Raw genomic sequence first — 22,235 nt, 5'->3', positions numbered from 1 at the left:
ATGAAAAATATCGTATTATTTATTCTTTATTTTAATTACACGTAAAAATAACTATAAAAATAGCATTATATGTGGGACAATATCAATTATATATTTGAAAATCATACTTTTAAAAATTTAGTTATATAAAGATAAAAATACATATTTATAATTTTGAACCTATAGAATACCATAATGGCATTACATGAATCAAATGAAAGTTTGTCAACGACGTTGCAAAGGTATTATGCAATTCACTAATTATTTTATTCATAGAATATTTACTGTATATAAAAAGATTCATGTTTGTTTTTTCACATATATCTATGTTACAAGCCTTATTCTTTTCTCCATGAACCTTATTCTACTAAACTAATTGGAAAATCAAGGTTCGTATTTTTAGACAGTTTGAGGTCACGGATCATAAAAAAAAAGGAGCAAGTTTGAGAAGTCTTAATATGGTCATGATGGATGAATAGTTATACTTTTCTCTTAAACAACATTTTCGATTATTAGTAGAGGTTAGTTTTATATTTAATTAATTATATTTATGATACCATCATTATGATATTTTTTTTCACTTTTCCTTCTTCCATTCTATATGCGTTAGTGTTTATGTGTCATTAAAAGTTGACGTTGTGGCTGACACTCAAGTTTTCTATAATTTTTCTATCATGCATTTATTAAATAAGTACCCTCTACTTTCTTCAAGTATCATTGAAGTGCTCATCATGTTAAAAGTGTATTAACTATGTTAGTCATACCAATTATCGGGATACTATTTAGTAATAGACTTAGCTACAATATTTAGTCTAATATAAAAAAAAAAAATTTATATATCGCAAAAAAATCTAGATAAGAGTATAATGACAAATACGTTATCCGTTCTTTTTCAACTCCAACAATGGATTTGGGCATGATTTTTAAGGAAATGAAAAAACGGGTAGTTTAGCATAGAGGTACCCCTTTAATTAAGTAAATCCTAAATAAAGTAAACACCACTTTATGAGTAATTAATATGATTTTATTAACATAAAGTAAAGACAATATTGTCAATTATAGTTGATTTTTTTACTAAAAGTGGAGTGGTCCAAATATATAATACTATCCAAAATGGTGATTGTTGCAGTAGAAAAAGAACATAAGAAGTAGGTAAATAAAATAGTGTTGAAAAATCTTATTTTACAACAACATGAAATCAACAATGTTAACAAAAAAAAATTTGAAAAAAAATAATATACTTCCTCCGTTTCAAAATAGATGGGACATTGTGATTAAAACGGACTCCTAGGCAAAATTTCATAAGTATGTTTAGGTAGTATAATTAATTCTAGTGGTCCCATGTGAAAAGGAGGGAGAAACCTCTCCCCCAAACCTGCCCACCGGAAACCACCCTCCCTACCTGCTCCAACATCACTTTCTGCCCACCGGAAAACCACCGAAAAACTGCCCACCGGAAAACCACCGAAAAACTTAAAAACAACCACCACCCGAAAAACTCAAAAACAACCACCACCACTCAAAACAACCACCACCACCCGAAAAACTCAAAAACAACCTCCTCCAACATCACTTTCTCTCTCCTCTTTTCCTCTTCTTCTTCTAACAACAACAACAACAACAACAATGGCGAAAAACAATACCCTTTCTCATCTTACTTTACCGAAAACAAATCCGAGTTAAAACAACAACAATCGCCGAATTTCAACAACGTTTTCACTCCAAAGGTTCTTCTACTCCCTCGAAACTCGGTTTACCTTCATTCTTCATATTTGCAAATAACGTAAACAAGATCTCCAAAACAAGATCTAATACATGAGGAAGAAGATGGGGTTGAGCTGTATAAAAAAAGAGATTGTAATTCGCGCGAAACGAACAGGCAGACATGGAGATCTGAGGGTGAAGAATGAAGGTAAACCAAGAATGAAGGTAAACCAGATCTACTCCCAAGAAATTCGAGGTGGTAGTGGTGGCGTTGGGTCGCATCTGGTGTCGAGCTGGTGGTATGTCGGGTTAGTAGTGACGGTGGTGGTCTCAGAGAGGAGAGAGAAGGGTGGTGGCTAAGAGAGAGGGGTGGGTTGAGTTGAGGAGAAGAGAGATGGGTGGTGGCTATGAGAAAGGGTGGGTTGAGTTGAGGAGAGAGAGATGGGTGGGAATCATTAGTTTTAGGTTAGGATTAATCAGATTATTAGATGTAGATTAAAGAACATAACACAAGTTAGTAAGGGTAAAATGGTAAAATTAGAAGGCAAAAGTTACTAAATAAGGAAAAAAATAACAATGTCCCATCTATTTTGAAACACCCCAAAATAGACAATGTCCCATCTATTTTGAAACGGAGGAAGTAAACAAAATCAGACAACGCACGAACTTCAAAACTAGTTTTAATATTTACAACTAGTCTTACATGCACGCAATGCGTGCGATAACGTGTAATATATAACAAATGAAGTAGAAAATAAAATTAATTGGGTAATTATAAAAAAAAATAAAATTAATTGGGTAGAAAAACTGTGTTTACATTTTATTTTCTAAAAAAACTGATGTTCAGTTTAAATGTCATACTTTCTCCTCTTTTTTCATTCAAATGAAACAGTTAGTTGTCCTTTATTTTTTTTTTATACTTTTTTTTTGCTTTTTTTCTATTTTTTGGTGTCCTCATGTGTTGCCTTATATAATAGAGATAAATCAATATTTTCATTTTTCTAAAAATGACGCACAGACCTATTTTTGCTAAACTAATTTGGAAGGGAGTAAAATGGCAGATCAGTCGAATACTTATCCACTGCAGTGCTTGGTGCTTCCCATGATGTAATGAAAGAATCTGCCGAAAGAGTCCCTCTCCCTAGATGATATTGAGTATTGTCCTATGCTATGGCCATCATGTCTGTGACTGTCACGGATGATATTATTAAATATTAATATCTATAATCTAAATGCTTTTTATTTGTTTTCCGCGAGCCGGTTTGCTACTTCCCCCTTCTTTTCTCATAAAGTCATACTCCTTGAAATCCCAACGACGAAGAAACTAGCTCACATGTCAGAGTGCTAATCGTTCCATTTTCGTATCGCCATTCGCCACTGGGTCAAAGTGTTGACGATTTGCCGACGTGCAGCCGCGAAAGTGGTCGGAATTGGTTCCTTGGTGGACGACGGTGGACGGAAAACTTCCAAGAATCGTAAATCGTGACTAGGTACATCTTAATTTGTTGATTTCTTGTTTTACTTTACAGATTAGGGTTTATCAATTTCATGAGAATTGGAAAATAAATTGCAATTTCATTTGTTAAGGGTGTTTATGTATCAGATTATATAATTTAGATTAGGGTTTATCAATTTCATGTGATTAGGGGTGTTTATTGGTGTTTGAAAATTGAAATGGCATTATATTTGAATTGGGCATTATCAATGTTAATGCTGATTTTGTTGATTATATTTTATGGTCTATGGCAAATTGTCAGCATGTTTCATTAGGATTTCTCTCGCTAAACGTCAAGTTAAATTCCTGGATCTGCCAACTTTGTTATAGCACTTCAAGTTAAAACAATTGTCAATATGATCATTTGTTATTTTTCTAACTATGTATCCAACTTTAGATGTTGTTTTGTACATTGCTTTTTAATTTTTACATTGATCCTGCTTTCACGCATCTATTAGGAAATAGGATTCCCCAGTTGACTGATATAAGAAAGTATATCCCTCAGATGCGATATTTTTGTTGGCTGATGTTGTTTTGGTGGGTTTTCTTTTTCTCTAATCTTGGTGTGAATTTATTCTGGGAAACAAATGAGAAGCTCAGCTTAGTAAGGAGGAAACCCTACAATTTACACCTACTAGTTAAAAGCTTTTGAGAGAGAAAAAATGAATTAGTGTTTAGGACAAATTTCACACAAGGATCAATTTGCTTGGAGAGGGGGTTGACAATTAACTTGCAATACGTGGCAAAATAAATGGGCGAAATATAGTGAAGAAATAATGAAATAACACAAGGCAATTTTACGTGGAAACCCTCTAAATGGGGAGAAAATCACGGGGGAATCGGTATTCCGTCAATCCACTATAATAACATTAAGTTGCAGTACAAGTATACTGATTTTGCCTGATTGGCAAGTTGGACGAGCAACTCAGGTTAGAGAGAAAGAGAGATGACAAATTAAGAATATGAAAGAAAAATGATGGAGAGAGAGAGAGATTGAGCTATAGTGTTGGTGTGATGATATGATCTTGAATGCTACATAAATGAGCTACTCATAGTGTAATGCTATGTTGCTGTTGAAGGGTGTAACCACTTTCCCACTAGTATGCTTTAGATACTCTTTTCTAGGGATTCCCCCATATCTTTGCATTGTAACCTCCTTGCTGGTCTTTCCCATGACGTTAATGACTTCCTTATTCTTAGGAAGGTCAGAACTACCTCTTGCCACATCAACAATCCGTGCTTCTATCTTCAAACCAATCGCTTGTTGCCACCTCTACACATATGCTGCCACTGTATTGCTGCCACATGGACTGGAATTTTACCCCGTAACAATCAGTAATAGTGACTAGAAGGCTCATGAATCCACATGATGTTGTGATAACTCTAGTTTCCAACTACGGCGCTTCCGTTTTTGGACTAACCTGTTTGTTCTGCTAACGTTTTCCTGTACGAATTGTTGCTCAGGAATTTTCCATGATTGTGTGTCTTTACTCATGTCCTTCGGAGCGATATTTCGGGCGTGCAGTGGAACTGTTGTTCTGTTGTTACCCCAATCATTAGTCTTGAGCTGATACTTGTTCATCTAGAACCGGCAACATATAGGATTGCCAAATGTGTATGCAATTATGTAAGAGAGATGCACTGCCAAGTGACAACTTGTGTAGAAGTATTAGCAAATATAAACTTTTGCTGAGGGTATATTGCATTTCCTGTAGAAATGAAGTTGCATCTCGTTCTATGGTTTTTCTTTGTGTCTTAAAATCTCCTACAAAATTCCGCAGTTGTACCCTGTATTTTCTTTTTAATCTATGTAAGTAATTTAGTACTTTAGTAGTCACCATATTATTCTCGGTTTTATGCTTAAGCATCTTAGCACCAATTATGCTCATCTGGTGACTTAACAAGACACTGTTACTTCCAGCTAGTAACTTCGCATTCTTAAGAGCTGCTCCGTTTTAGGATGGCAAACATGCTCCAATGTCTGGGTGTGATGTTTCAAACGATCAATAATCTTTGTAGGGAATTGGTACTTCCTTATTATCCCAATTCAGCTACTTTCCTTGAGCATTGAGCCAACAAATAATCAAATGGCTGCATAAACTCAAATCTCAAAAATTTGAAAGTAACCATTGATCTAGATATAACCCCTTTTAACAGAGACGAAGTAACCATGTGGAGTTTGACCTAGTAGGCTAGTACTATTTATGAAAGTAACCATGTGGAGTTTGACCTACTCCCAAAAATCTGCTCCTTGTAGCCTGCAGGTAGATACGAGTAAAAATTGATCCAAGCTACTATTTGGTTCTGTTCCCAAGGGTTGGAACAGAATGCCCTCTCCTTTTCTGAGTCCAACGCATTGCTGCTTCTTAGGATGGTAAAACAGTCTTTGAATATGGCGAAGGATTCTTCTTGTGACTTCCCTATTTGTCGGAGTCTTTGAACAACTTGTTCATTTTCTTTTAACCACTAGACCAAGACATCCTTGGTACAACTTGTTCATTTTTTTGGATCATAGTTTGATGCAGCTAAGGGTGGAGTTTCAATATATGGAATGGTAGCAAAATACAGCGGGAAGCTGAATTTATTTTTGTACAGAATAGATATATTGTTAATTAGTATCTTATCATACTTGATATGCTACTACCAAAATCTCTTTTGTAGGAGGAAACATATGCGGAGGTATCTTTATAGTAATTCACGATTTAGGTTAATCTTTTTATGGTTTTCAACTAGTCAAATCAATATGAGACATATGCTTTGTTATGTTCATGGTCTTTGCAACATTCTGAAATTTATAAGTTAAAACATGGTGGGATAGTGATGATAACCCTTTATAATTATTTGCGTTGGAACATCTCGATTTTTGCAAAAGATGACATGATTATTGGCTATTTATGTGTGACCGAGCAAAATTTCGCTACCCTTAGGACGAAACTTTAAGGATCCTACCAATGTATGTGTCCCAGATTTTTCGGTTTCCAACTATGGGTGCATAAATATCTAATGATCCTATCTGTTAATTCATCCCTTGATCCAAGCCCACAATTCGGGTATTGGATCCAGTTTATGATTTTGGGATCATGTGAATTGGATGTTCAGGAAAAAAACCGGATATTCAGATCAGGTATGGTCACAGTTTTTTAAAAAATTTTGATCATCCAAATATCCTAAGTGAAAAGATTGACCCACAGCCCACTCTTTTCCTCGATGTTTTTCTTTCTGTTTTTGACCCTGTTTCTCAATCATTCATTTTCTACCCAAGAAATAGGATACGGATACCTGCCTCCTGTCTCACTTTAATCTGTGGCAGTTACCTCCTCTTCGCTAATACAGGCGGGAAGTAGGCAGTTTAATGACTGAGCAGTAATTTGTCGAAGCTAAATCAGAAAAAAATGGCGAAAAGTCGGCAGTTCAGCTTGTCTCCCTCTACTATTATTATTTTATATATCTTGAAAGTGTAGTTAAATTCTGATGCATTACATTTTGTGAAGGTTTTTTTTGCAAAGTTATATCTGCTGTTTTGTTTTCATTCCTTCAGTTGCTAATTGCTATACATTAGTTTTGTTTATTATTATTATTTAATTATTTAGTGAGGGCGAGTTTAACCCAAATTTGAAAGTTGTCTATAATAAACAGTGAATTTTGATCATATTCGGATATTTGATTTTTTCGGGTTGGACATTGATCAGGTTTTTCTGGATATCAGAATTTTTTAGATCAAATCAGATCTGATATCCGAAACTGCAACCACAACCCAGTTCGAAATAGCTTCAGGATATAATTATTTGATGGCCCTGTTCATCAGAGCTATGCATGTGTATCTATGGTGCAACCAATATTGGAGTGAGTGTCACTATGATGTTAGAACTATTCCTTTTCGTTGTTTGTCAATCCAGTGGATTGTCCAAGCATACAATGTAAACTTTTGATTATTGCATGATTCATGAACTTGGGTGGTATAGTGTATATATTCCAGACAATTTAAAATCTCTTGGTTGTTTCTTTCAGAACTTTATAAATCGGAAAAAAATGAAACAAGACGCTTTCAACTTGAAGAAGAGAAAACTTTTTGTTGCAGCTGTTGAGGACTTTGGCCTGCCTGCACCAAAGCATGTATGTTGTGACCCACCTGTCCGAACGCAATGTGACTTAGTATTCCTTGAAGCTATGGATGTGGGGCATGTGGAAGTCGTTGACACGCTAGTAGAATCAACTCAAGACAGCAATAACATTCCTGCAGATTCACAGTCATCTACTGAAGTTATATTTGATGCGAGTTTTCGAAAGGTAGACATGTATGACGAGGCTTCTACTTCGTGGGCAAATTCAGGATCAGTTGCTTCCCAAAATGACTCTCTTTCTTTCGAGAGTAGAAATCTGAGTTTCCGAGATGGTATGGAAGAATCCCGACCTCTTCATCAAGACGATACTGGATGGCATGATATTGATTGCCTGGATGATTGCTTTAATGCACATTACTTTAAGGACAACAAGCAACAAACTGTTGCAGAGCTTGAAGGGTTTCTTTCCTCCAGTGGGGTGAATACTAATTTATATGTGCCATCGCCAGACAGGTGGAATGTTGATCAAGGTAATTTGGCGTTGTTTTCAGTTTTACAAGAGCACGTTTTGGAGTCAGAATGGTTTCCAAATTTATGTCAAAACTGTAATTTCAAAACTGGTAGCTATTTTGTCACAAATGACCATCAAAAAAACCCAAGATATTTCTTGCTAAAAATATTTCCTCTTTGTATGCAGAGGCTCAAATGGGAAGACGCAAGGAAACAATTGATCAAGAATTTGAGCAGTATTTTTCAACGCTTATGTTGTAAGAAAAACCTATATGCCCTTGTATTTGCATTTACTTGTATATATGAATAAATTGCGCGTTTGAATTGGTTTTAATCTTCTTTTCCTATCCCTCAGGCTACAATTTCGCTTGAATTTAATAGGTTTTGGTTCTCTTAAGATTTTTCTTCACCTCTTCTTCAGTGATAATGTCCTCCACAAGCAACAATATACGCCAGTCCAATCACAATCACTCAATATTCCCCATCCTGCTCCAACCCCCTCATGTAATCAAACTGGAGATCCCCCGGAGAAAATATTATGTGTGGGTCAGCCAATGGACAATCCTTACCTAGCAACAGAGATCCCCCTGACCCATGTATTGGAAGTCAGGATGGACACATGGGTGGCACCGCCATAGAGCCACCAGATTTAGTAGTAAACATACTAATTCCCAATGATATCCAAAGTATCATCAGGATGATTAGTCAAGCTTACTTGACTACCCTCCCCTCAGTACTAGTTTTATTGGAAGATAGAATACCAAATTTTGCTCCGGACTCTTTACCTATTGCTTGTATGGGGTTGATGCAAGTGGATTTAATGGGGGAATATGGGTCTACTAGAAACTTGTAACAATGAACCTATAATCCAACGTCAGCAACATATTACAATGAACATCACCAAGGGGGGTTGGAGGCTTACGCCTTTGTATTTTTCAGCAGTATACGCAAGTCCGGAACCAATGAAAAGAACAAACCCTATCGCTATTTACCGTCTGTATTTACTAAAAATTGTCCGTATGTTTTTCAAAATTTTCCTAAACTACCCCCTATGTATACTCTCTCTCCCCTCCTCTCACTCTCATTATCACTTTCTCTCACCACCACGGAAACCACCACCACCACATCGGAACCACCACCATCGAAATCACTACCACACTGGAACCACCACCACAATTTTTTTTTTTTTTTTGAAAAATGACACACAGGAAATGAAAAGAGGAAACGAAAATTCATTTCTTTTCCTCTACGTCATTTTTTAACAAAAAAATTTGCGGTGGTTCCGGTCGTCGCTATGGTGGTGGTTCAAGAGGTGGTGGTCCCGTGGTGGTGGTTCAAGTGGTGGTGGTTGTTCGTGGTTGTTGGGGGTGAGGTGAGAGAAAGTCAAAATGAGAGTGAGAGGAGGAGAGAGAGAGAGAGTGGGTGATGGGTAGTTTAGGAAAATTTTGAAAAAAATACCGGCGATTTTAAGTAAATATGGGCGGTAAATAGTAATGTCCTTTTCAACTTAATTTGTTTCATGCATTCCTTTAGAATCTTTGATAGCCACAATTTATCTCTCCATCTTCTTATAATAGTACTTGAATGGAAAAAGTAGTATTCTTATCACCAATTCTATCCACTCAATTATTGATTTTCTAAAATTTCATTCAGTTCATGTGTGAGACGCGATTCTAATTTGATAAGTCCTGTGTCATGTCTCTCTGAGAGGATTTTTTGGATGCCCTTGAACAGACCAAACAGAATACGTTTCTGGTGACAGATTTTACAAAAACTTCTTTATTCCACTTTTGTAATGTAAATCTTGAGAAAGATGAGCCAGGGCAGTTAACATAGGCGTGTCTTTTTTCCATTTATCTTTGTATGAAAGATTAGAAATTTTCATGTGACATCCATGTTGCTTGAAAGTGGAAGGGCCGAGTACACTCAAGAGGAGCGAAGCGATTAGGAGATATCAATAAGGGGCAGTGATCTGATTGAATTGCAGGAAGGTGTTTGACCCAACATGTTCAAATCTAAGCCCCCATTCATTGTTGCAGAGTGCTCTATTATGCCGTGCACTTTTTCTTATTTCTGGTGTCAATCCCCTAGCCCATGTGTGAGATTTTACCTGAAAAATCTACTTCAATCAATTCTAGGTCATCTATCCATTCATTGAATTTGACTGACCTATTAGTTTCATGATAAGCCACACTTGTTTTGAAAGAAAAGCGTGTTTCATTGAAATCATATGCAATTAACCAAGGTTTGTTATGTGTTAGAGCAAAGTTTCTGAGTCCTTCCCAGATCTTGTAAGAGCATCTACAATGGGGTGGGTTTAGCTTGGTCTAGCAAATAATAAAACTAGTTTTACTTGGTTTTGTTGTTGTGGAACTTGACTCTTTGGCTTGGTTGGTTTGGAAATCCAGACCATATGAGCATGGGATGGTGTGCACAAAAAGCATATATTTATATAAATCATCTATTTTATATAAAAAATAAACATTGTATATGGTGGGGTTTGGTAAAAGTAGGAGAGAGAGTATATGGTGGGGTTTGGTAAAAGTAGGAGAGAGAAATAGAAAAACCAAGTAAGACCAACCACACCATTGTGACAAAAAAAAGATGAGTTGGTGGGAGTTTTAGTGGAATGTGAGGTGTAAGAAGGAGGAAAGGAGAGAGAAAAAAGAAACTCAAAGACCAAGTAAGACCAACCTACCCCATTGTAGATGCTCTAAGGAACTCTCTATGCAAGATTGGAATCATCTCTCAAGACCTTTTTCTAAGCTTGAAATAGATGTAGTGGTAAATCATATGGGCTCTCTTCGTGCTCTTGGTCCAGATGGGTATCAAGCGCTATTATACCAAAAAAATTGGCACATGGTCTCTCGAAACGTGTATGACTTAGGGCTTCAGGTGCTGGAAGGGAAGGGCTACCTGATGATCGCAATAACACACATATAGTACTCATTTTGAAGGTTGACAATCCAAAACTAGGTTGGCAATGGGTCAGGTTCGGTCAAGATAAGTTTAGGTTGGCAGGTTATTGGCCGGTTGAGAACCCCTTAACCCAACCCGACTTGTTAACTTAAACGGATTGAGAATTACAACCTAACCCAACCTTATGATAAATGGGTCATGATATGATTCCGCGAACGAAATCTGCTTAGCTTCGAATAACCTTCACTCAGTTAATCTCCACTAAGGGTTCTAATTCACTTTTAGGGCTTCACCCACCTTAAACTTAAATTAGGAAAAGATTTGAGATTGGTTTATTAGCTTCACTCACTAACTCACGCAAATCTCGCTTAGTTTTAGGTTTCACTCGCCTAAATCTAAGGTTCTTGTATTTAGATTCACTCTCTAAAAACAATGAAATCTTAGAATTAAGTACGTCCAAAATCAATCATAAACTTACGTTTAATCTTTAAACAAAAAAACAACTCTATCTTTTTATTCATATGGCCGAAAATCTTGTTATATAGTACAAGATTCGTGACTTATCTAGTAAAACTTAAAGGATAAAGATATATAATAACTAACAAACTTATCTATCTTTATCTTAAAGGATAAAGATAAATAACAAACTTAAACTGATCTGTTCCTATATAACACGCCTACTTTAAAGATAATTATAAAATAAGACTCCTAATAAGACTCAATGACAAAGGAATTAGACTCCTAAGTGTAATAGGATTCCTTCATCACTCAAACACCTAAAACATAGAGTTATAAAGCAATTAAAATACATAGTGTCCTAACAGAACTAGGACTCATCATCCACGCATCAATCTCCCCCTCTTGAAAAGAACTTGTCCTTAAGTTCCAAGGTAACCATGCAACAATCCATATGCGAAACCCATGAACTAGAGTAATAAGGTTGCCATGTACATCCACACTTCCTTCACGAGCATGTTGTTTAACCTTTGTATTTTCCGGTTGTGTGAAACTCAATCTTGAAAGAAATAATCTTCAAAAAGTGTAGAAACATCTTGTACCAATGCTCGGATGTAGCATATTTAACGTCCAAGATTAGATCTTTGTTACTTGGACAATCAAAAGATTCATTTTTTAATTCATCTTCAACTTCCATAACAGAAATTGAATATGAAATTACTTCCTCTATGTTGCAAGGAACATCTTCAAATTCTAACCATTCTTTTTTTTGTTAAGTATTGTTGTTGCATCAAAGAATTAACCCTTGTAGTGGCTTCTTGCATACGTACAAGGCTTGCTTGACGCTCAATGGTAAATCAAATTCATCCATACGGACCAAACAACAATAACCAACTGTTTTTTTCAGTAAACTAACCCTAAAATTTCACTCAGAGTTTGAGATCTTAAACATAAGTAAAACACCTCGAAATTTCATGAAATTTTGTCACAATATACCCCTAGGTATCCTTAACACTTGACCCATATTTCATCAAAACATAATAAACCAATCGAATGCAGTTTTTATTTTACTAACAGTATGTAATCTGTCCGAAAAACAGAAATTTGCATCCAATGTTTGCGTTTGCTGGGACTTCGTTACTTATCGGAATGGGCTGAAGATTTGACACAATGTCGCTCTGTATGTTAGCTACCCATAGAACCAAAAAATCAAAATTCCGACTTCACAAGCTCCCTCACGCGTCGTCACAATAAACCTGCTCTGATACCACTTGATATGATTCCGCGAACGAAATCTGCTTAGTTTCGAATAATCTTCACTCGGTTAAACTCCACTAAGGGTTCTAATTCACTTTTAGGGCTTCACTCACCTCAAAATTGAATTAGGAAAAGATTTGAGATTGGTTTATTAGCTTCACTCACTAACTCACGCAAATCTCGCTTAGTTTTAGGTTTCACTCGCCTAAATCTAAGGTTCTTGTATTTAGATTCACTCTCTAAAAACAATGAAATCTTAGAATTAAGTACGTCCAAAATCAATCATAAAATAACCTTTGATCTTTAAACAAAAATAACAACTCTATCTTTTTATTCATATGGCCGAAAATCTTGTTATATAGTACAAGATTCCTAACTTATATAGTAAAGCTTAAAGGATAAAGATAAATAACAACTAACAAACTTATCTATCTTTATCTTAAAGGATAAAGATAAATAACAAGCTTAAACTTATTTATTCCCATTCCACACGCCTACTTTAAAGATAATTATAAAATAAGACTCCTAATAAGACTCAATGACAAAGGAATTAAACTCCTAAGTATAATAGGATTCCTTCATCACTCAAACACCTAAAACATAGAGTTATAAAGCAATTAAAATACATAGTGTCCTAACAGAACTTGGAAACTGCATAAGTGTCCTAACAGAACAAGGACTCATCATCCACGCATCAGGTCAACCAGTTTAATCTATTTTCGTGTTTTTCCAAGAAAATTATGTCAGAAAGCAACAATATGCAACAACTTAGCATTAAGCCATTACATAATCATATGCTAGATATTGTTCAAAATCAACCCAACCCAACTCTTGTACGAAAGCAACAACATTACAATTCCATATTCAATTGTTCAACATTAATTGTAACGAGTTAGGTTTCTTACTTTTTAACTTTCTATGTGGGCTAGCCTAACGTTTTTTAGCTGTGAAATGAGATAGAGTTTTTGTATTGTTTCCCTAAATGGGTTAAAATCAGGTCGAAATTTTCAAACAGATTGGGTCAGGTCAACCCATTTAATTAAATGGGTTGGGTCATGTCGACCCATTTAATTAAACGGGTTGAAAATTTCGACCCAACCCATTATTAATGAGTTGTGTTCGAGTCGGGTTGACGGGTTGGGTAATATTTTGCCAGCTCTACCCGAAACATACTGCACAATACAAGCTAATAAGCTATTGTAACACCCCTAAGTTATTCACTTTTAAATATAGGAGCATATTCTTTCTAGATCATGAAATGGACTCGAGTTTGAACCTAGCCTCGTTAAATCCTTTTCCCACCTACATTCATTTGAGTCGCAAATTTAAAAATTTTATTTATAAATCTAAGCTCTCCTTTTCCCTGAATGACTCTTTGACAATTCCATGGTCTCTGGCGATATTTGACTTTCCCTTATCAACTTCCCAAAGAAAAATCCCTAGTGAAAACTCCAAATGCTAAATACAAGATCAAGTACATTTCAATTAAGGCTCGCCATGCCTAATTCAAGACATGCTCACCCAAAGTGGGGGCTTTCTATATGTGGTGGTGCCTCCAAAATAAACACCCGAAAAGTTGTAATCTATAGTCCTCATTTATGAACCCTGATTATTCACTAAAAATGATTCTCGAAAATCATCTCTGATCATTATATCACTCTACATATTTAGATCTCCTAGCCTTGCAAAACTGATCCATATGAGAAAGGGTTATTTTCTATAAATCCTAGTTTTGTTAGGACTTGTTTGTTTCCTAGTTATAGTAGGATTAGTTGTTGTAATTCTCGTTACGTAGTGCTAAACTCTTAAATTAATACTACTATCCCCAATAATAGGTTCAACAATAAGATACTTGTGCAACAATGTCTCGACTCAAAACTCGAACCTGAGCTCCGCCTTCAAACCTACAAAAAGGGACCCACTCTGGAGGTTTGGGTGGTATTTTCCCCTCCGAAGCTTAAGTCAGGTATCAGGAGTGTAAAGGGAACTTTAAAAAGAGAAAGTAGAGAGAGAGAATTTCTAGCAGAATAACAGTATACTGCCCTGAAAAACGTACATTTTTCCTGATTTCAAGGACTATTTATAGTGTTTGAAAAGACTGATGTACCTTGATGTCACCCTAATTTGAGAGCATCTGATTAGCTAAGCAGTAATATTATGACACGTGGCGATCATTGATTGGAGAGTACACATCATCCTTTCTATAAACATGTTCTTTGCTTTTACTGGGCCTAAGATAGGTTGGGCCAGAAGAGGGCTAGTACAACCTTCTTTATCCAGAAAAGTGTACTTTAGGCCATGCACCTTTCTAGGCCACATACTTGATTGCAGCAGCAAAGTGCCACATGTAGGGTGACGATGGAGCCAAGTGTCTCATTTATAACCGTTGATCTTTTAGGCTACAACATTTACCCCTTAAAAGAGGATTTTTTACCTGTTTAGGCGCCCAAACGGTTGGAATTCTCTTTTAACCGACCGGAAACCCTACCTTTTTTAAGATAAAAAGGGTTCCATTTTGCCGGTCTCAACAAGTCAGCCCTCAAGGATTTTTTGGGGTGCAACGGTTACTTTACCGGAGGGGGAGGTCATTTTTACCTCCTTATAAATATGACCCATTGTCCTTTCTGAAATCATTTTCACATCCTTGAGAGAATTTTTAGACAGAGAGACTCTGCTCAATTCCTTACTGAACCTTAGAGAGAGAAAGAGCCTTCGTCCAAGATTTCGCTATGTTTCTTCAATTCGTCCAAGATCTTCTTAAGTTTCCTCCATCCGTCCGAGTAATTCAACAGGTATTCCTTTTGTTAATCCTTATTTTGTACTTTTCCTTTTTCATTTTTTTAAGAAAAAATGGATTCGTCCTCTTCATCGAATATTCCCGGCCGCTTAAGGGTTGGTCTTAACCCTAGACCAGAGAGCCTTTCTTCCTCGGCACATTCTAGAGTTGGGCCTATTCTGGCCGGACATGCATTTTATTTTATTTTGACATGGACGGTAAAGTCATACGACCCAGTCTTTACCTGTGCAGGGTAATCTAGCGCGCGTCAAGCAAACAACTCGCATTAGACGAGGGATGAATCTCCCGGCCTCCAGCTCAGAAATGGAGGCATCAACAGGCCGAATCCCTGTCGAGAGAGAGCGCGAGGTTCAAAGCGCAAGGCCAGCAAACAGAACCCCTTCTCCTAACAGCGTCCAGGATGAGAGGATCAATGTGGGGCTTTCTGAAGCGAGCCCGTCCACGCAAGGTATGGCGGTGACGAGGCCAACAAAGTAGATATTTCACCGAATTCGTCCAATAATTCGGACGATCCCTCTACTACCTCTTTTGAAATTAGGCGCCGCGTAGGTCCTCTATCTGACCCTAGATTCATCTTAGTTGACAATAGTTGGCTTGGACGAATAGGCTCATACCTTACGCATTTCTCCTCGGCCATGCCTATACCGGGGTTCTCCTTTGTTTTGCCAAGACGAGAGGATACTATAGTTAGTGCCACGTCCGGCCACTTCGCCGTCTACCGTCTAGCTTTGGACGCAGGGTTGCGATTTCCTTTGCATCCTTTTATAAGCCGACTTCTTCAACACTATAGCATCATCCATAACCAACTTGCCCCAAATTCTTGGCAAAATATTCTAACCTTCCTGGCCGTCTGCGAGCTGAAAGGTGTCGCTTCTTTCTTGTCCTCTTTTACCCAGATACATTATGTATATAAAGTTCCCATGACCGTGGAAGGGGCCTGGTTCAGTGTATGTAACCGTCATGGCTTCTTGACGTCTTGGGACAAAATGTCCAAGATGAACGCCTGGAAGGCGGAATTTTATTCGTGCAGGCCCCTAACGATGTTGTGGCTAGACGATATGGATATTTCACACTAGTAGAATAAATGCTATTTGCTGCGGTGATATTGCTGCGGTTTTACCTATACGCAGCAATATAACACGCAAAAAGAAAAGAAAAAATAGAAATTGACAATATTGTTGTGGTTCCCGCTCAAAACCGCAGCAATATTGTCTAACGGACACTTTTTTAAAAAAATGTGGGGCCCTGAACAGCAAATATTGCTGCGGTTTCCACGTAGGACCGCAGCAATATATTAATTTTTTTTTTTTAATATATCGCTGCGGTTCCTAATAAAAACCGCAGCAATATGGTGTTTTAAAACAACTAGCACGGCCCAATTAGGGTTTATTCTACTTCCTTTTAACAACTCCTCCCAACTAGCCGTTTTTTTTTATACCTTCTCTTCCCCACTCTCTCTTCTCTCTCCCATTCATTTCCTCCTCATCAATTAAAAAAACGGTTATTTCACCAAATACCCCCGACAAATCAAAAAATTCACAATATACCCTCAATGTTTCAACAATTCACCATATACCCCTGACTTTTCATTTTTGTGCACCATATACCCTTTTTCTAACGGACGTTAGGTTGCCGTTTGCTTTATTTACAATTTTGCCATCATTATTCACTAACCCTAATTTAAACCCTAATCCCTAACATCTAAACCTAACCCTAACCCACCCCTTCCCCTACACCTGCCCCCACCCCACCCAGCCCCCACCCCTCCCCCCCACCGCCGCAGCACGCTCCCTCTCCCCTCCCCCTCCACTGCCTCTACCGTCGCAAGCCTTGTAGCCCCTCCCCTACTCCCTCGCCGTCAATTTCTCGAAGGGTTGTAAAATCTCCGGCGAAGCAGCAAAGCATCGACACAACGCGAGGAAGTAAAGCTCCAGCGAGCGGGAAAATCGATGGGGTGGGGGTTTAGCGTTCGAGGGGGAGGGGTGGGATTTTTCGAAAGGTTGTAAAATCGGGGCTGGAAAATCGACGGGGTTGGGAAGTCGGTGGCTGGGAATCGGCGGTGAGGGTAGGGGCTGGGAAATCGCCGGGAAAATCAGCGGGGAATGGGTGAGGGGAAGCCGGCGGTGACAGACGCACAGGCAGTGGGCAAGGCCGGCAGTGGGGGAGGCCGACGGTGGGGGAGGCCGGCAGTGGGGGAGGGGGAAGGGTAGGGACTGCGGTGGGGTGGAGGGGAGGGGGTGGGGCTTCCAAAGAGGTAGGGTTAGGGTTAGGGTTAGGGTTTAGGGGAAGGATTAGGGTTGAATTAGGATTAGGGTTAGGTTAGATTAGGGTTAGGGTTTAATGATGGGAAAAACGTAAATAAATCTAACGGTGGGTTAACGGAAGTTAAGAAAAGGGTATCTGGTGCACGTTTTCGAAAACTCAAGGGTATACGCTGAATTGTTGAAACATTGAGGGTATATTGTGAATTTTTTGATTTGTCGGGGGTATTTGGTGAAAAAACCGTTAAGAAAAAATATTACGCTCACCTCACTCTCTCCTCTCTCTCCTCAACGCATTTGGTGCGTTCATCGCATTTCTTTTTCGTTTTCTTGTTCCTGATTTGATTTTCCGACTTTGGTGCGTTTTCTTATGGTGCGTTTGGTGGTCGTTTTCTTGTTCCTGCTTCGATTTTCCGGCGAGCCTTGTTTTTTCTTTGATTTCCGACGAGTCTCATCAGTGAACACCGTAAGTTTTTTGTTCGCCGGCCGTCCTTCGCCAGCATATAGCCCTTCGTCTCTCCTTCGTCGGCCCTCGTCGCTCCGTCGTCTCTCCTTCGTCGGCCCGCATCGCTCCTTAGTCGGCGTTCGTCGCTTGCTAATCTCCTCCTTTGTCGTTCCTTCGTCGGCGTTCGTTCGTTGCTAATCTCATCCTTTTTTTGTATATTTTTCTGTATTAGTAGTTTTGTAATTACAGGTTTTTAGTGTTACAGTTTTTTCAGATTTTCTTTTTGTAATATATTTTTCTGGTTTTTTTTTTTTTTTTGTATTTGTTTAATTACAGTTTTATAGTGTTATAAGTTTTTTAGTGTTATTTTGATGTAGTTTTGTCAGATCTTTTTTTTTCGATTTTCATATTTTTAAGTTTCTTGGTCTTTTTATAACATTTTCTTAATTTTGTATTTTTTAGTTTCTTAATTTTGGTCTTTTTATAACAGTTTCATATGATGTTTAGGATTATGTGGTTGATGTTTAATGAATTTAAATGTTATTGTTGTTAAATACATCTTCTGGTCTGGTTGAAATATGAGTTTTGTTGAATGAACATTGATTTGAGTCATGTTTATGTTATTATTTTTCTAAATATTATTTTGGTGGTTGATAGATTTGATGTCGTAGTTATCTTTAATTTTTATTGCATTTTAAGTACTTTAAACATTGAATATTTTAATTTAAAAAAAACAATTTTTTTTTTTGAAAAAGTGCACCTATTGCTGCGGGTTTAGCCCAAAACCGCAGCAATATGTGCACTTTTTTAATATTAAAAAAATACATATTGCTGCGGTTTATGCTAGGAACCGCAGCAATATGTTGATATATTGCTGCGGTTTAAAACCGCAGCAATATAGTTATTACTTATTGCTGCGCGCCCAAAACCGCAGCAATATGGCACTTTTTAACCGCAACAAATAGCATTTATTCTACTAGTGTTCAGCCAAGCTACTACCAATACTGGACGTATGGAATACTTCAGGATATCGGAGTATTCCACTCCAAACAACTCTTCTTTTAAGGGTCCGTCCAACTGGATTCCTTTTAAAGAGAGGTTTTACAATGATAACTTCTTGGTCGCCGCAAGCTTGCGGCGGGCCGAGGATAGAGGTATACTTCTGTCTTTCTTCCCAAGTAAATGTCCTCGTCTAATGATTATAATTGTCTAATCAATGTCTTTCTTCTTGTGCAGCTTCCGCTAGAGCCATCCTAAAGAATTCTTGGACATGAGATATATATCAGTATGTCCAAGTCCACAAAAACTTTATGGAAGGAGTACAGTAAGTCCGGCTCGGGAAAGAGGATGGACACCTTGGTAAAGCTAAGCTAAACTCCTTTTCTTTTTTTTTTCTTTTTTTTTTGTTGTCGACCTGTTTCTTCCAGGATACATCTTTGCTTAAAACGGAAGGCGTCCAAGAAACAATTGACCGACCTTCTTTAACCCACAAGGCTCGTCCAGAGAATCAATATGTTGGTTTTTTGGACGAGCCCTAGTATCAGGACGTTCCCTGTTTCGAAGAGGAGGCCGACCAAATTTCTTGTGGTCGGCTTCCTTAAAAAAGCAGGACCCCGTCCTAAGAATCAATAGTTTTGTTGACTTCTTGGACAGGTTCCTTTATAAGGACGCTCCTGACTTCAAAAACAAAAGGCGGCCAATGCTTTTGTGGCCGGTTTGCTTCCGGGGGGGGGGGGTGGGGGACGTCGTACAAAAATGCTTTTTAACTTCAGTGGACGATCTCCCTCTTTGACAGAGCCCCATCCAGAGACTAACACCCCATTGGTCTTTTATTTATCCTAATTTTGTTGGATCTTGCCGGTCTCCTTCTTAGGGCAAGTCCCGTCCAAATTGGAGTCTTGATATCCTTAGAACTTTTCTTTTTTGTCTTGACGCTTACATATTTTACTTGTCTTTTATCAGAAAAATGCTCCAACGTCTAGGGCGTTGGCGGAGAAGGCGGCCACAAAGAAAAGGCCGGCCGCAACGGGAGATTCCCCTCCTCCCAAAAAATCCAAAGGCTTTACGATCGAGAAAAAGAAAGTTGACCGGCCTTCCCTGCCGAAGGTCGAAATTCCCCCTTTAACAAAGGAAATTCCCCCTTCAACAGAGGAAAAGGCCATGGTTCCATATATGGGCCAGTGGGTTTGACGGCCCCTATTACTACGGAGCAACCGGGTGCGGTTGTAATCTTGGACGAGGCCGAAGGGGCCGAAAAGAACATGCTCAGCTGGACGCGGCAAAGGACAACTCGGCTTTTTCTGGGCCGGTAGCGGGGATTGTTTCACATATTCCCCAGACTTATAGATCGACCTCTCGGTATTCTGGCGATTCTTATTATTCTAACATAGTTCGAACTCTACGCGTGGGCGGACGTCCAGTGAGTCCGTCCAACAAACTAGTCGTGGTTATACCCGTCCGAAATACTGATGACCTCTCCTCTTTCAAATAAAGGCAAGGGGGCAGCTGAAGTAGCTCCTGACGGTTCTCCTATCTTATCGGATGATGACTCCTCGACGGCTTTTGCGAGGATGACTTCGGCCGACCGTGAGAAGCTCAAACAGGAGCTCTTCAAATGCTTCCCTGAGCCTTACATAAAAGGCTTAAGAGGGGCTTCATCTGGGCATGTAGGCTACATGTCTCAACTAGATGTTGAGGTATAGTCTTCATTTCTCTGCTGTCTTACTTTTATACTTTGCAAAATTTGCTTTCTTTTAATCATTCTAACATGCTTTGACCTTCCCTTTTCAGCTATTTTCTCGCTGCATAGTAACTGAGGACTGGGCAAGATTGCTCAAAAAAGAAAACAAGCAGCTCGTCCGGGATGCTACAACTGCTGGGGATAAGGCTCTGTTTGCCATGGCCAAGTAGGAGGTACTGCATCGCTAGTCGAGAGAAACCTGAGAGAAACGTTCAGCTGAGATGGAATCGGCCAACAAAAGATATCTCATCCGTCTTTATGAGCTTCTGGACGAGAAGGCTGCCCTTGAGCGGACTCTTAAGGACGAAAGGAACACGACCCTTCTGAAGGCCATTGAGCTTCGGAGATAGAATTGCTTTCTCCGAGCGAAAAATCACGAGCTGAAGAAGGAGGCAACTGATGCTTTTGAGTCGGCCAACGAGACTCTTAATGAGGTGATAGACACCTCCAAGACTTGGGCTGTGAAGGCATTTCAAATGTTGGCCAAAGCTGACAACGTTCCCAGATACCAACGTCGTCTAGAGTTTCAGGAAAGCCTTCACAAAGCCACTATGGCCGGAAAGGAGCGCCCAGTATTTCAAGAGTCCTCAGACGACGAAGAAGAAGAAGAGGAGTCCGATCCAGAGATTCAAGCAGATGACACCAACAATCCTCCCGAGCCAGACGCTTAGTTTTGTTTTCTGCTAAATCTTGGCCGCCGCAGGCCTTTTGTACTTAGCGTAGTGTCTCCTTTTTCTTATACCTTAGTGTTGTGATTTTCTTTAAACTTTTATAATAGAATATCTTTTTTCACTTACTATCTCTTACTTTGATCATGCTCTCAACTATGGATGAATTCAATCATTATTTGACCAATCCAATCATAGACGAACTAATCCACGCATAAGAATTATGACACCAAATGCCAAAGTTGTTCGGCCTGAAATGCTAGAGTTGTTCGTCACAACTTGCCCAGAATCGCACAAAGGCTTGGTTCTCTTTTCAAGGATGATTTGCTACTTGCATTAGTGTATTTACTATGTACTGGTTCCCTCCCCCCCTTCTTGGCTGAAAAGTTTTTGGCAATTTCTTCGTCCTAAGAAGGAGAACGACCATGCTTGATAGTAATATACTATGCAAGACAAAATAATATAGGATTTCGGCAATCCGTCCGTCCTTGTTAAAGTTTGTAATAACTTATTCCTTTACTAACGTGGTTATTACGGTGAGTGGCCTTTGGATGGAAAGTAAGACCCCTTACTAAAGTTTCTTAATTCCAGCCGCCTTCGTTTAGGAGATTCATGTTAACTTTATAAGTTTATCAATTGGTGGCTTTCGTCATGTGTAAACCTTAATGGCTTTAACCATGTTGGCCTATGTCCTAATAAAGGGTGTTTTTGTTTTGATGCTCTTTAATGGAAATTTTATTCTAGACCACCAGTTTGGCCGATGGTAGGGCGCCCTTATACAAATATTAAAGCATAACAAGTAAAGAGACAGTCATAGAATGAGACATATTTGTATTATATGAATTTTGCTTGGCTGGGAGCCAAGATACATGTATACATTTTTAATTTTTCATTAATGTGCTATGACACTTTGTTATCAGGAAGCTATAACTTTCAAATTACA

General features: G+C 38.4%; 1 protein-coding gene across 2 annotated transcripts; it reads left to right on the top strand.

The window, feature by feature from the left end:
• The first annotated feature begins 2,736 nt into the window (after positions 1 to 2,736).
• LOC104893657 (protein FAR-RED-ELONGATED HYPOCOTYL 1-LIKE) lies at positions 2,737 to 8,083 on the top strand. 2 transcript variants are annotated; one of them, XM_010679788.4, is made up of 4 exons: positions 2,737 to 3,173; positions 6,868 to 7,021; positions 7,187 to 7,769; positions 7,937 to 8,083. In XM_010679788.4, the coding sequence occupies exons 2-4, from the start codon at positions 6,992 to 6,994 to the stop codon at positions 8,008 to 8,010; spliced, it is 687 nt and encodes a 228-aa protein (XP_010678090.1). In that variant the 5' UTR covers positions 2,737 to 3,173; positions 6,868 to 6,991; the 3' UTR covers positions 8,011 to 8,083. The 2 variants fall into 2 exon arrangements, with proteins under 2 accessions (XP_010678090.1, XP_010678091.1); XM_010679789.4 differs by lacking the exon at positions 6,868 to 7,021 and having other exon boundaries at positions 2,740 to 3,173.
• Positions 8,084 to 22,235: the final 14,152 nt, after the last annotated feature.

Source organism: Beta vulgaris, chromosome 5, assembly GCF_026745355.1.
Source record: "Beta vulgaris subsp. vulgaris cultivar EL10 chromosome 5, EL10.2, whole genome shotgun sequence".
Taxonomy (NCBI): Eukaryota; Viridiplantae; Streptophyta; class Magnoliopsida; order Caryophyllales; family Amaranthaceae; genus Beta; species Beta vulgaris.
This window is presented reverse-complemented; position numbering and strand designations above follow the sequence as displayed.

Excerpts from the sequence above, each read along its gene's own strand:
- LOC104893657 (XM_010679788.4), top strand. The coding sequence starts at position 6,992 with ATGTGTATCTATGGTGCAACCAATATTGGA. Across the intron at positions 7,022-7,186 it reads ATGGTGCAACCAATATTGGA|AACTTTATAAATCGGAAAAA; the intron begins GTGAGTGTCACT and ends TGTTTCTTTCAG. Across the intron at positions 7,770-7,936 it reads CAGGTGGAATGTTGATCAAG|AGGCTCAAATGGGAAGACGC; the intron begins GTAATTTGGCGT and ends CTTTGTATGCAG.